This window comes from Bos mutus, chromosome 2, assembly GCF_027580195.1.
Source record: "Bos mutus isolate GX-2022 chromosome 2, NWIPB_WYAK_1.1, whole genome shotgun sequence".
NCBI lineage: Eukaryota > Metazoa > Chordata > Mammalia > Artiodactyla > Bovidae > Bos > Bos mutus.
This window is the reverse complement of record NC_091618.1, coordinates 38196150-38209487: the sequence shown is the minus strand read 5'-3', so window position 1 is coordinate 38209487 and position 13338 is coordinate 38196150. Positions and strand designations below refer to the sequence as shown.

At 38.2% G+C, this 13338-nt stretch overlaps 1 protein-coding gene across 1 annotated transcript in view; it reads left to right on the top strand.

Annotated features, from left to right (window-relative positions):
* UNC80 (unc-80 homolog, NALCN channel complex subunit) overlaps positions 1-13338 on the top strand; it is a 232114-nt gene that overhangs the window by 38716 nt on the left and 180060 nt on the right. The window contains 6 exon segments of the mRNA XM_070387345.1: positions 2962-3223; positions 4222-4356; positions 6370-6586; positions 7515-7655; positions 8753-9021; positions 10094-10462. Coding sequence (XP_070243446.1) covers positions 2962-3223; positions 4222-4356; positions 6370-6586; positions 7515-7655; positions 8753-9021; positions 10094-10462 — 1393 coding nt within the window.

The following is a 13338-nucleotide window of genomic DNA, read 5'->3' as shown; positions in this document are numbered from 1 at the left end:
TGCAATTTTCCAGAATTTTGTATAAGTGAAAACATACTCTTTTTACCCAGCACAATTATTGAATATAATACTTTTCTCCTTTTTATTGCTAAGTAATATTCTGTCATATGAATATATCACAGTTGGTTTGTTCACTCACCTGTTGATGTACATTTGTGTTCTAAGTTCAGGACCAGTACATTCTTATAAAGTCCTTTTCCACTCCATGTCAGTTAAAAAAAAACATAGCTAATTTTTTTCTAGTACTATTATGGCTTTATATTTCTGCATTTAAATTTTAATCTATCTTGATTTTATTTGGTAAATAAAATATATTAATTTAAGATAGGCTAAATTAAATTTTTCCTGAGGAGTAAGTCAATTATGCCAATATTATTTATTGACTAGTATATTCTTTGAAGTAATTTGATTCTTGATCTTTATATATATTAAATATTTATAAATACTTGGATCTTTTGTAGCTCATATTTTATACCACTGAACTCTTGTTTAAAATCTTGACTAAATATTATTGTTGTATAACACAGATTAATATCTTGCAATTTATACTCTTTACATTTCTTCTTAAACCTTTCTTGATTACTCCCAATTTTTTTTTCATCCATTCAATTAATTTCTCTGGAAATTTCATTGGAATTTGTGATATTGTGATTTATAAAAAGAAATATGTAATATTTTGTCTTCATCCTTGTTTCTGTCTCAAAGTCCCTATAATCCTTAGGGTATCCTAAGTGATGAGCGGAACAATTATCTTTTGCTATGTTAATAAGGTGACTTTTGGACAGCATGTAAGTTTAGGGGCTTTTGTTTGTTTAGTTCTATACAGTTTCCTTGGCTCCTTTACATAATATTTGTACAAGACAGCAAAAGAAACACTGATGTATAGAACAGTCTTATGGACTCTGTGGGAGAGGGAGAGGGTAGGAAGATTTGGGAGAATGGCATTGAAACATGTAAAATATCATGTATGAAATGAGATGCCAGTCCAGGTTCGATGCACAATACTGGATGCTTTGGGCTAGTGCACTGGGACGACCCAGAGGGATGGTATGGGGAGGGAGGAGGGAGGAGGGTTCAGGATGGGGAACACATGTATACCTGTGGCGGATTCATTTTGATATTTGGCAAAACTAATACAATTATGTAAAGTTTAAAAATAAAATAAAATTTAAAAAAATCCTTATGAAGTACTACACATAAGGATTATTCCCATTTCTTTTTTTTTTTTTTTTTTTACTGTCACCTTCAATTTTATTCATCTCTAAAAGGATGATGGTCAGCGTTCCAGGTGTGCCGCACACACTGGCATGAAAGAGCAAGGCTTTCTTCCCAGTAGCTTCACTACCCCACCTTGGCAAAACATGGCTTATAGCTCCGCTTTTCTCATTGGTTCATTTAGTCATTTACTTGTCTCTTGTTTCATCCTACCATCCTCCTAAGTGGTCTCACTCATCCTACTTTTGCTAGATACTACCTAGAAGTAGAGACACTGGAGAGAGTGTTGAAGGTCAGGTAGCAATTATCCAGGCAAAACTGAGGATTGGTCAGGAGAGTGAGTCAGCATTTCAGTCAGAGGAAACAGTGCCTATGGAGGAATGGAGTTTAAAAAGAAGTCGTGAGTTTCAAGCAGGTGGAGGAGAGTCAAGTAGTCAGTACAGTTAGTGAGTAGTTTGGTGGTGGTGGTCTATAGAAACAGATGAGGTTCATATTATGATGTTTCTTTTATACTAAGGTTATACATCAGGTTGACTTATACCTTGATAGAAATGGGAATAGACAAGCAGCCGCTCCCGGCCGGCGCCGCAGCCCCCCAGGAGCCCGGCCCCTAGGTGTGAGATATTTCAGTCAAAGGAAGAAATAGCTCTTCTCCTAAGATGAAATCTGTTGTTTGGGAATGTGGTTGATCAACTTGACACATTGGCCAAATGGTGCCCAATGTAATAAAATGAAAAGAAGAAGCAAGTTGATGTCATTTTCCCATATTGTAAAACCGAAAACAAATGCCTTTTGTGAGACCAAGCTAACAAACCTCTGACGGTGCAAAGAATAATTCTGTTTGAAGAACTTAATAGTAAGATAGAAGAAGTACTTTCAAGCTGAGACCTGCAGGTGTACAAAGATCTAAAATACATATTGAGTAGGCCTGATCATCTGAATCTCATTCAATTGAGAAAGCATGGCTGTGAGTTGGATCGTCTTCTATTTGTGGTCCATGACTATATTTGTGGGCTATATAGATGGGCACAGTTTGTTTTCTTTGAGCCTATTACCCTGAGGATGTGCCAAGATGTGCCTTATAACACTGCCTTCATGCCTAATCTTCTGAATCATTATGACCAACAGATGGCAGCAGCTTTAGCAATGGAGGTTCCCAGATTGTGGTGACCGTGTCCTCAGCTGGTGGACCTGAATTTAGCTGGCGATCCTACTGAAGGAGCCTCAGTGGCAGCGCAGAGGGACTCTGGCTTTTGGTGTCCCTGAGAGTTGAAAATTGATCCTGATCTTGGCTGTTGCTTTTTGCACATGCGTGATTGTTCACCTCCTTGTCCAAATATGTACTTTAGGAGAGAAGAGCTTTCATTTGCTCTGTATTTCATAGGATTGATTTCAGTCATTTGCCTTTCTGCCACGTTGTTTACTTTTTTAGCTTTTTTGATTGATGTGATAAGATTCTGGTATCCTGAAAGACCCATTATAATTTATGCCGTCTGCTACATGATGGTGTCATTAATTTTCTTTATTGGGTTTTTGCTTGAGGACCGAGTCGCCTGCAATGCATCCAGCCCTGCACAGTATAAGGCTTCCACAGGGACCCAAGGATCTCATAACAAAGCCTGTATCATGCTTTTTATTATACTCTATTTTTTTTTACTATGGCTGGCAGCGTTTGGTGGGTGATTCTTACCGCTTGGAATGTATGACTTCTAGTATTAACCATGTGCTTTCTGCCATTGGAAACAGGGTCTCTCTCGTGATACCTCCATGCCAAAGGTCCCGCTATGCCACCTACTTTGATGTTGCTGTTCTTCGCTGCCTACTCCAGCCGCACTGGTCTGAAGAAGGCACTCAGTGGTCTCTGATGTACTATCTACAAAGACTGAGACACATGTTGGAAGAGAAGCCAGAAAAGCCCCCAGAGCCAGATATTCCTCTCCTGCCCAGACCAAGGAGTAGCTCCATGGTGGCAGCAGCTCCCTCACTAGTGAACACACATAAAACCCAAGTAAGAGCATCTCGGGTCCATTGTTTTTTCAACAAACAGCTTTGCCATAACAGAGTCTTTTTTCCTTCTGTGCATCCAGCTCTTATTTATACCATTGCCGACTGTTTGGTTGGTGGGTACCCCTGATACTATTATCCTTTCCTTTCCATCTTTTACTACTGGAGCATTTGGCTGTTCTATTTTGCAAAATTCCATTTTGCATTTAATTTACCAGCCAAAGAAGTGCTTTCTAAATGCCTCTTACACACACTAATCTAGAGCAAGCTTCTGTTGATCCATAATAATGGAATATGGGTCTTCTGGCTAATTAAAGTGCTAGTTAATAAAGAGTTTTTGTATATAACTGTCAATTACCAATATTATAAAGCACGTGACACTGGTGTTTTACTGAATATGATTTAACCTCCTTTGCATAGCTCAAAATTTTCCTGTGCCTCAGTGTCACCTTTCACAATATTGGTTTTTGATATATAGTCTTGCTGTTTATTATAGATGTTTGAAGGAATAAACTGAATATGTCCTGATGACATCCCCATGAAAATCACTTTTTGATAAATGAAAGTACCAATAGCAGCTTAAACACTTGTTCTCTTTTTCAACATGTTAAATATGTAAAGTATGATCTGCAATGTGTTGCAGTTGTTTGAGTTTATTGAAATGTGAATTGGCTATATCTGAAATATGTCTGCATATTCTGAAAATAAACAGGAGTGATATCAGAATGAAAAGGAAATATGTTCTGTTTTAGTAATAGATGATTTTGCCCAGAGTGAATATCTCCTCTGGTGAATCATTAAATGGAAAAACACATATTTTAAATAGAAAAAGAAATACCTACTCCCTTCTTATTTTCTTGGCTTTCCTAAATCTGGAACTTTGTGGTCTCACTGTTGAAATCTCCGAAGAGAAGTTACAATTAATATGAAATATATCTCTATTGTAATATGAAATATATCTCTAAGTCCTTGACCATTAATCTATTTTTATTGTCTATTAAGGATCTCACCATGAAATGTAATGAAGAGGAGAAATCTCTCAGTCCTGAAGCCTTTTCCAAGGTTTCATTGACGAATCTACGCAGGTCTGCCATCCCAGATCTTTCTTCAGATCTTGGCATGAACATTTTTAAGAAGGTGAGTAGAACCACTTAAAAAAAAAAAAAAAAAAAAAAAAACAGCAACAAAAAAAACAGTAGGGCATGAAATGTTTCTGATTGTGCGGCTGAGTCAGGTGGGTTGAGGAAGGGACCTCAGAATAGAGGTCCACTCCCAGTTATAGCGCTGACTTGCGGTATGACCTTGGGCAGCATGACCTTTCACATTTCCTCCTTGTGCGTGAGTGCTTCGCATTTTACACATTATGTGGGGTTGTTACAGAGCTCAATCCTGATAATATGTGTAAAGTGCTTCTAGTAGTGTGGTCATGGAGATAGTTGTGGTAGCAGTGATGGTATCGTGCATTTGTATAGCTCACCTCATTCTACCAAGCATGAGATCATATAAATAATTCTTATTTAATCCAATGAGACTTTTATTCTCCACAATTTGCACCTAAGAACCTGAGTCTCATTGCAGTTCTTAGAGTAATGGGATCATCATAGAACATTCATTCTTGAAGTCATCTCTTAAAAATTTTAAGGCAATAGAAAAACCAAGCTTTGTGATAACGTAGTAAATCCTTATAACTGACCTCTATCTTTACTACCGTCATTTCTCTTTGTGAGTGACAGTGTAGGTTTCCATTCAGCAAACATTTATTGCACATCCACAAGAATCTAGAACACTAAAACTGGGAAATTAAAGGTTGAGTCTTTGTGTAAATAAACTGACTTGGGAGTCAGTTGATTGGTTCAAATTCCACTCCTACCATTTTCTACCCATGTGATACTGGCCAAATGATATTGGTTTCTTCATTTATAAATGGGTACATAATATACTTACCTCAAAAGTTTATGATAATTGAGATTATGTGTGTAGAGTCTTTATTGGGCCTAGTACTTAGCAGGTACTCAATAAATGTTAACTGTTATTTTCAACAATAAAATAGAAATAAGACTGCACCTTAGAAACTTTAGATAGTTTTAGAAAGGTTGAGTCCAACCTCAGAACTAGGTCTTCTAACTAAATATTTCATGCTCTTATTAATCCACTCTTCTCCTCTCTTTTTTATAAGCAAATGGAGCTAATCAAATAGAAAATAATATGTGTAAGATAATGTATGTGTGGTGGCTTATTTTTTTCTTTTGCAAAATGACTAGTTTGTGTCAATGAAGAATACAGAATTACCAACCTATCTATAAGCTCAGAGTTTGCTATGCAACATTGATAATTCAGTAAAAGACAAATGCTGTAGTTTTTCTAAACATGTTAATCAGTGGGGAGAAAAGAGGTTTTCAGTTCTGATTGCATATGAGAATCTCTGCAGAACTTTTAATAAATCAAGGGCCCAGGCCTGACCCTGGATCTATGAAGTCACAGTTGCTGAAGATTAGGCCCAGACATTAATATATTTTAAAAACTTGAGGCAATTCTAAACTCTTAGATATACTAGATCTTGAATTTCTTTGATTGATAGGTCATAGGGTTGTACCAATGCATATTCTGCATCCTCTTTGCCTCTCCTATGAACAGAGGTGTGCATCTGAAGTCATTTGGCTGAAACAATGGATCTGTCTTGAAAAGTGGAGTAGAAAAAGACTGATTGGTCTTCGTGATGACTCAGGGCTCCTATATACTAACCCAGGGTTTCTCAAGTTTTACCAAGCGTCAGCATCACCTGCAGGACTTGTTAAACATTGCTGGCCCTCCCCTTTTGGCTTTCTGATCTAGTATGTCTGGAGTTGAACCTGAGACTCTGCGTTTCTGACAATTTCCCAGGCACTGATGCTGGTCCAGGGACCACACTTGGAGAAACATTCCTCAAGCCCAACCCAGCAGAAAAACCTAGGAAATATGTTATCTTTTTCTTAATTTCTTTCACTGCTTTGCACATTGTGGAAATTTCTCTTGTCTCTTCTGGATGACATTTGGTGACTTTCTGGGTCTCCTTTTCCTGGAACATTTCCTGAATTTTGCTCCAACCCTTTGGGAAGCAAATGGTAACCTTGCCTTTGCCCCGTGCCTGACCTTCATCTCTTACCCCTGTAGTTCAAGAGCCGCAAAGAAGACAGAGAGAGGAAAGGTTCCATCCCATTCCACCACACGGGGAAGAGGCGGCCTCGGAGAATGGGAGTGCCATTCCTGCTGCACGAGGATCACCTGGATGTGTCCCCAACTCGTAGCACGTTCTCCTTTGGAAGTTTCTCTGGGCTCGGAGAAGACAGACGAGGCATGGAAAAAGGAGGCTGGCAAACCACCATTTTAGGTGACCACAAGGACCTTCGAAAGTAGGGCAGAGCTTCTTTGACCTGTTTAGAAATCTGGATCTAGGGCTCCCAGGGAAATCTGTACCTTTCTCGACAGTTTAGTCGAGAAATCTGGGCCCAAATACAACCTCCCCAGGACCCAAATAATGCTGTGTCTTCATAGACAAAGAAATGGAAATAATTGAATTATGCAAGAATCCTGTATAATTAGACAGCTCTATTTCTAATCATCCTATACAATGATTCTTTAAATTTTATTGAAGTACAATTTATATATAATATCATGTTAAAAGTTATATATATGTATTTATATATATTTTTTCATATTCTTTTAATATTTCATATTCTTTTCACATGATATTGATTAGAGTTCCCTGTACTATCCAGTATGACCTTGTTGTTTATTCATCCTATATATAATAATTTGCCTCTGCTAACCCCAAACTCCCATTACTTTTCTCCCCTACCCTGCCTTCCTCTTGGCAACTGCAAGCCTGTTCACAGCAGTATATCATTCTAGACATGGAAACATGGCCTTAGAGGGCTCTGTGCATTAACTTTGTGAATCCAAAGACAGACTTTTCTTTCACTCAGCTATTAAAAAAAGAAGATGTAAAGAAGAGAAAAGGGAGGGTTTTTTTTTTTTTTTTTTTTTCTGGATGTCATATTAAGACCAGCTTAAAATCAAGAGATGACAACTAGCGGGGGCCTAACAGATGGTTTCTGACATTTGGCTTAGATTGGGGCTGACCTTCTCACAGGCAGCTTCATCAATCATCTCAACCCTGAATGTTCCCAAGGGAGATTTAATTCCTGCTAGTCAGCTGTGCCTTGCAGAGTTCCTAATACCCGCTGACTGTCACTGCCGTCCTTTGGCAGAACATCTTTCAGATTTTCTAACCTTCTTGTGGTTCTCGTCCTTCTCAGGGAAATTTACCCGGCGGGGCAGTTCCGACGCGGCCACTGAGATGGAGAGCCTGAGCGCCAGGCACTCCCATTCTCATCACACGCTGGTGAGTGATCCGCCAGACCACTCCAACAGCCACGGGGAGAACATCGTCAAGGAAGGTGGGTCGGAGGCGGCCCCTGCAGGCGGGACTTCAGGTTTCTTTTCCTGTTTCCTGTTTTTTCTCCATGTTCCATCTTCATTGTAATCTGGCTCCATGTGCTTTTTGAAAACTTGCATTTGTGTATCTTATGGCTGGATTATTTGTGAGCTGTTCTTAAAATTTCCTTAGTAGCAAGAGCTATGGGATAGCACACTGTGAACACCATACCTCTCAGAGGGAAAACAAGGGCAACCCATTCTATATTTGTTTTCACAAGAGCATTGACCTACAGGAAAGACTTCTAGGACATCTGTCACATCCCTCTGAAGGGCTTGTCCATCTTCAGGGGAGGAAAGTCCCTACCTTCTAAGGTCACTGATTCCCTTTCCAGACAGCTGCTATTCTGTGCTTTATGTGGAGCAAATGTGTGCCTCTGGATGAAATCCAAGATGGGTTCTTAATCTGTGCTCTTCTCAACCTATGAGTATAAATTTAGTCCCTCTTTTTCCTGGACTGTACTTCAAGTACTTGATGACATTTGTTAGTTACCACCACAAATTTATGTTCCATAATTCTTAAGCAGAAGAGAAAAAGAATCTTTCTGTTGCCTCAATATATTAAATAAAACCAAATATTTTCACAGCTACAAACTTGTGGGGAAATATTTCAACCAAATTAGTTTAACTATTGGAGAAGGAAATGGCAACCCACTCCAATATTCTTGCCTGGATAATCCCATGGACAGAGGAGCCTGGTGGGCCCCAGTTCATGGGGTCGCAAAGATTCAGACACACTGAAGCGACTGAGCACAACACTGTGTAACTAACCAATAGGGTCTATCTTCTAACTGCATAAAAAGCACCAGTTAGGCAAAAAAATTCTATCCTGGGTCTCAAGAAAGCCAGTTAAGAATTCACATTTTCTATAGCCTTCATTGTTTGTCAGATATTATTATACATGACTTAACACCATGGGAGCTGACAATAGCCCTGAGACTCTCCATCAAATATATGCTATAGCTGTGATTGTGGTCGTGATTTAAATAGTAGGTTAAGTGTCTAACATGATCTTGTAGGTTCATATGGGAGAAGTAAGACATTGCTTTCCTTTTTCTAGTGCGATCTCAGATCTCCACTATTACAGTTGCAACCTTCAATACCACGTTGGCATCGTTCAACGTCGGCTATGCAGACTTTTTCAGCGAGCATATGCGGAAGCTCTGCAACCAGGTGCCCATCCCTGAGATGCCACACGAACCCCTGGCGTGTGCAAATCTGCCTCGAAGCCTCACAGACTCCTGCATAAACTACAGCTACTTGGAAGACACAGAACATATTGATGGGACCAATAACTTTGTCCACAAGAATGGCATGCTTGATCTTTCTGTACGGAGCAAGAATTTTTCTTACTGAAGCGCAAAAGATATTGAATCTTTGGTCCAGTTTTTACAGTGTTGGGTAAAATGGACATATAAGTTCTTAGAAATGTTGAGTCTTTAAATGAAAAAGCTACACTTAAAAAAGAAAAAACCTTTTATGAGTGTATCACCCATCTTAGATGTACCTTTTCTTTTTTTTGAGCTTCACTTTAGATTCGATCTGATATTAGAATATTTTTATAATTGAAAAACGTTAGTGAATCCTGAATACACTTAGTAAATATCTGTGTATTTGTGTTTGCTAAGTCCCTCATTTTCTAAACCAGTAGTAAAAAATTCTGCTTGTTTTCTTTTGTTATATAAGCAACATGACTATAAACCACCCAAACAGCAAGAGAGAATGAATAGAAGTCCATTAAAACATTTAAACCTGCATTCTCAAGAATGCCTGTCTTGATTATAGTTATTAGCAAATGAAAGGGTTGTTATATTTTACAAATATATTTCACACAATTTTTTTTATTTCACATTAGGGAACCTGGCTCAGCAAATAATTTAACATATTAAAATCAGTAGAAAGACATAATTTAAACATGCAAATATTTTGCATTTAAAATTAAATGTAAATAATGATGCAATTGCGAATGTTCTTCTATTATATGTCTAAGGAAACCTTTGCTCTTCACCAATTATTAGTGGAAAGGATTATTGGCAGAGGATTAAAACACTTTGATTTTAGAAATCAGTTGAGCAGGTTTTCATTTGGGCAAGTAATTGCTCTCCCATTAATCCATTATGCTTTGTTATCTCCATTAACTGTCCATATTATGGCAACTTTAGAGTCCTTAAATGAGATAACACACTTATACATTTTTAATTCCTCGGGTGATTTGTTGATTAAGCACATATACAAGGTTCCAATGCAGCATAATAAGATCATCTGAAAATTACCTGAATTATTTATACTTATGTGCATAGAACAGCCAAAGGAAATGCAATAAATGGAAGAGCCAAATCTATTTAGGAAGAGGTAATTCAAGTAACTTAATCACCCTCTGATTACTTTTGTCTTCCCCCAGGTGGTTCTGAAGGCCGTTTATCTTGTCCTTAACCATGACATCAGTTCTCGCATATGCGATGTGGCACTGAACATTGTGGAATGCTTGCTTCAGCTTGGTGTGGTGCCCTGTGTAGAGAAGAACAGAAAGAAGAGTGAAAACAAGGAAAATGGAACTGTAGAAAAAAGACCAAGTGAGGGAACTTTCCAATTCAAAGGAGTGTCTGGAAGTTCCACCTGTGGATTTGGGGGCCCTACAGTGAGTGGAGCTGGAGATGGTGGAGGAGATGAAGGAGGAGGTGGTGATGGAGGAGGTGGAGGAGGTGATGCAGGAGGAGGTGGAGGAGGTGGAGGTGGCCCCTATGAGAAGAATGATAAGAACCAAGACAAGGTATGAATGAACCAGCTTTTGCATACTCATGAAATGTTATTCTGATTTCTTTCCATATTTTTGCTTGCCAGCAATCTGTTGGCTCAATAGCCACTAGTCACTAGTCCATAATAAGCAGTATGCATGCATGCATGCTCAGTCACTTCTGTCATGTCCAGCTCTTTGCAACCTTATGGACTATAGCCCACCAGGCTCCTCTGTTCATGGGATTCTCCAGACAAGAATACTGGTGTGGGGTGCCATGCCCTCCTCCTGGGGATCTCCCAGATCCAGGAATTGAATGCACATCTCCTGTATCTCCAGCATTGCAGGCAGATTCTTTACTGCTGATCCATCTGAAAGCCTCTAATAAGCAGAATAATTTTTCTGAAAAACATTAAGTTCTTTCTCTTGATTTAAGGAACGCATTTTTAGGTAGCCTGCTTCAGTCACAGTTAAAGAGAAGAAAAGGGGGAATTTTTATTTAGTACGTTGATTTGCTGGTATGAGTTTAGAAGACTAGTCTTTGTCCTCTTACAGCTCGGTGTGTCACACCCAGGGGTTTTTATCATTCTCATTAGTTATTGTTTCTGAATTTAACTTCCTTTGACTTGACAACACCCGATTTATGATTTCAGTGCTTAACATCAGTAATTAGTTTTCTAATTTGAATTTTAAAGAAGAATTACTGCAGCTATATTGATATAATTTATGCTATTTCAATTTGAGATCTTAGTTGGAAAATACTAAGTAATTGAAATCAAAGAAGAGATTTGAATCTCTAACAGGTGACGATCTACACATCAGGCCAAGTGTTTACATGTGTAAGATTTCACGGTGCAGAGTTCTATTACCTACATATTATCTTAAATGTAAATTGTTGATTTTTTGTGGGGTATCAGGTTTTTACAGCTGAAGGTGTGCAGTACTCCTTCCTCTTTTTTTCCCCCTTCTTCTCTCTCTAGTCCTACATCATGCCTGTTTAATTTGCATTTATCATGTTTCTCTCCTCATGGTCTATTCTCATTTTTCCCAATATTTGCGGACTCTCATCCAATAATTCCTGCCCCAGTATTCTTAGGTTCTCGAACCTAACTTTTCCTTTAGGATTTCTTCTACTGCCTCACTCATATTTATATATCTTCCAATTCTAATAGAATCTTCTGGTATTTGATGTTTCCAACTTTTACATTCTCAAACATCACTGAGGACAATTCAAGGGTCCTCAGATCTCATTGTAGATGAAAATTATCAAAATGTTGATATTAATCACACGGGATTTGAACTTGGATCCTAAGATCTAAGGGATTTTTCAGTCAAAAGTTATGTAGGAATTAGTAAATAAATACAAAGTATAAGGACCACATTTATAAACACAGCAAACAGTAAGATTCTTAATTTAAAATTGTTTTACCTGTCAATCTAGGTGGCAACTCAAAGAGACGATAGATAGAACTATGTCATTTTGTTGCAAAATTCAAGGGAAAATAGGAAAAATAAAAGTTGTCAAATTTTGATAAGGATTTCTTTGGAAGGAATGATGCTAAAGCTGAAACTCCAGTACTTTGGCCACCGCATGCAAAGAGTTGACTCATTGGAAAAGACTCTGATGCTGGGAGGGATTGGGGGCAAGAGGAGAAGGGGACGACAGAGGATGAGATGGCTGGATGGCATCACTGACTCGATGGACATGAGTCTCAGTGAACTCCGGGAGTTGGTGTTGGACAGGGAGGCCTGGCGTGCTGCGATTCATGGGGTCGCAAAGAGTCGGACACAACTGAGCGACTGATCTGATCTGATCTGATCTGTCAGTAAAACTTAGATATATGCTAAATTGATGAGGCTTTGCTATGTCTGGGGCTTCCCAGGTGGTGCTAGTGGTGAAGAACAGGCCTGCCAGTGAAGGAGACATGAGATATAGGTTTGATCCCTTGTTATGTTTATTGAGGATTTGAGATATAGTATTTTGTTTCTGTTTGGGTTTTGTTTTAGTTCTAAAATTACACCCAACTAGTATTCACATCTAATTTTTTATTAGAGAGCTACAAATGTCTTGCCTATCTAGATATTATATATAATCTAGATATTATTAATCTATTATATTATATAAATATAAATCTATTGTATGTAATCTAGATATTATATGTAATATATAGATATTATGAACACTAGAAACTTGATAATATAAATGTTACCTTGACTAGTTACTTTTGATTAGGATGGGGTTTTACAAAGTCAGATTATGTGTTCTCCAAAACAACTACAAAAGATGCAAATGTTCTGTAGTTAGTTCTGCAAAATAATATCCTTTGTAATGCAGAGAATTTATAAAACTGTACCGGAACGTAGGTCAAGTGCATTGTACTTGTGATTCACACAGGTCTGCTCTGCCTCCAACCCATCTGTTATTTTCAGTGGAACTGGGAGTTTATCTAATTTTGCAACCTAGTAATACCAGAAGCATGGGGGAATTGATTAATTCAGAAAAGAAGATCTAATTTCTATTTCTATATTTGCTGCAAACGAGTACTTAGAACTTGAAATGTTATTTAATATGTGTCCTGATTTCTGCCTATAACATGCTACATCTTTCTGAATGTCTCCTTCTGAAGGAGCTGAAATCCCAAGGACATCTGAAGATCCAAAGAAATACAAATAGATATTTACAAAAAGCTTTGGGAGCTAGGAATTTTTTTAAGAAACATTTAATAGTTTTTGAATGTTCATAAATCAATCTTCCAAATCAGCTCTTCCCCAGGGTGACCTTTTCTGAGGCACAACTGCCTCTGGCCACACAGGCTGTGTACTCTACAAGAGCTCTCTGCTAAAGAGGCCAGGCAGGACTGAAATCAGGGACAGTCAAGGCTGCTTCTACTAAGAGGCACCTTTTAGTAGAA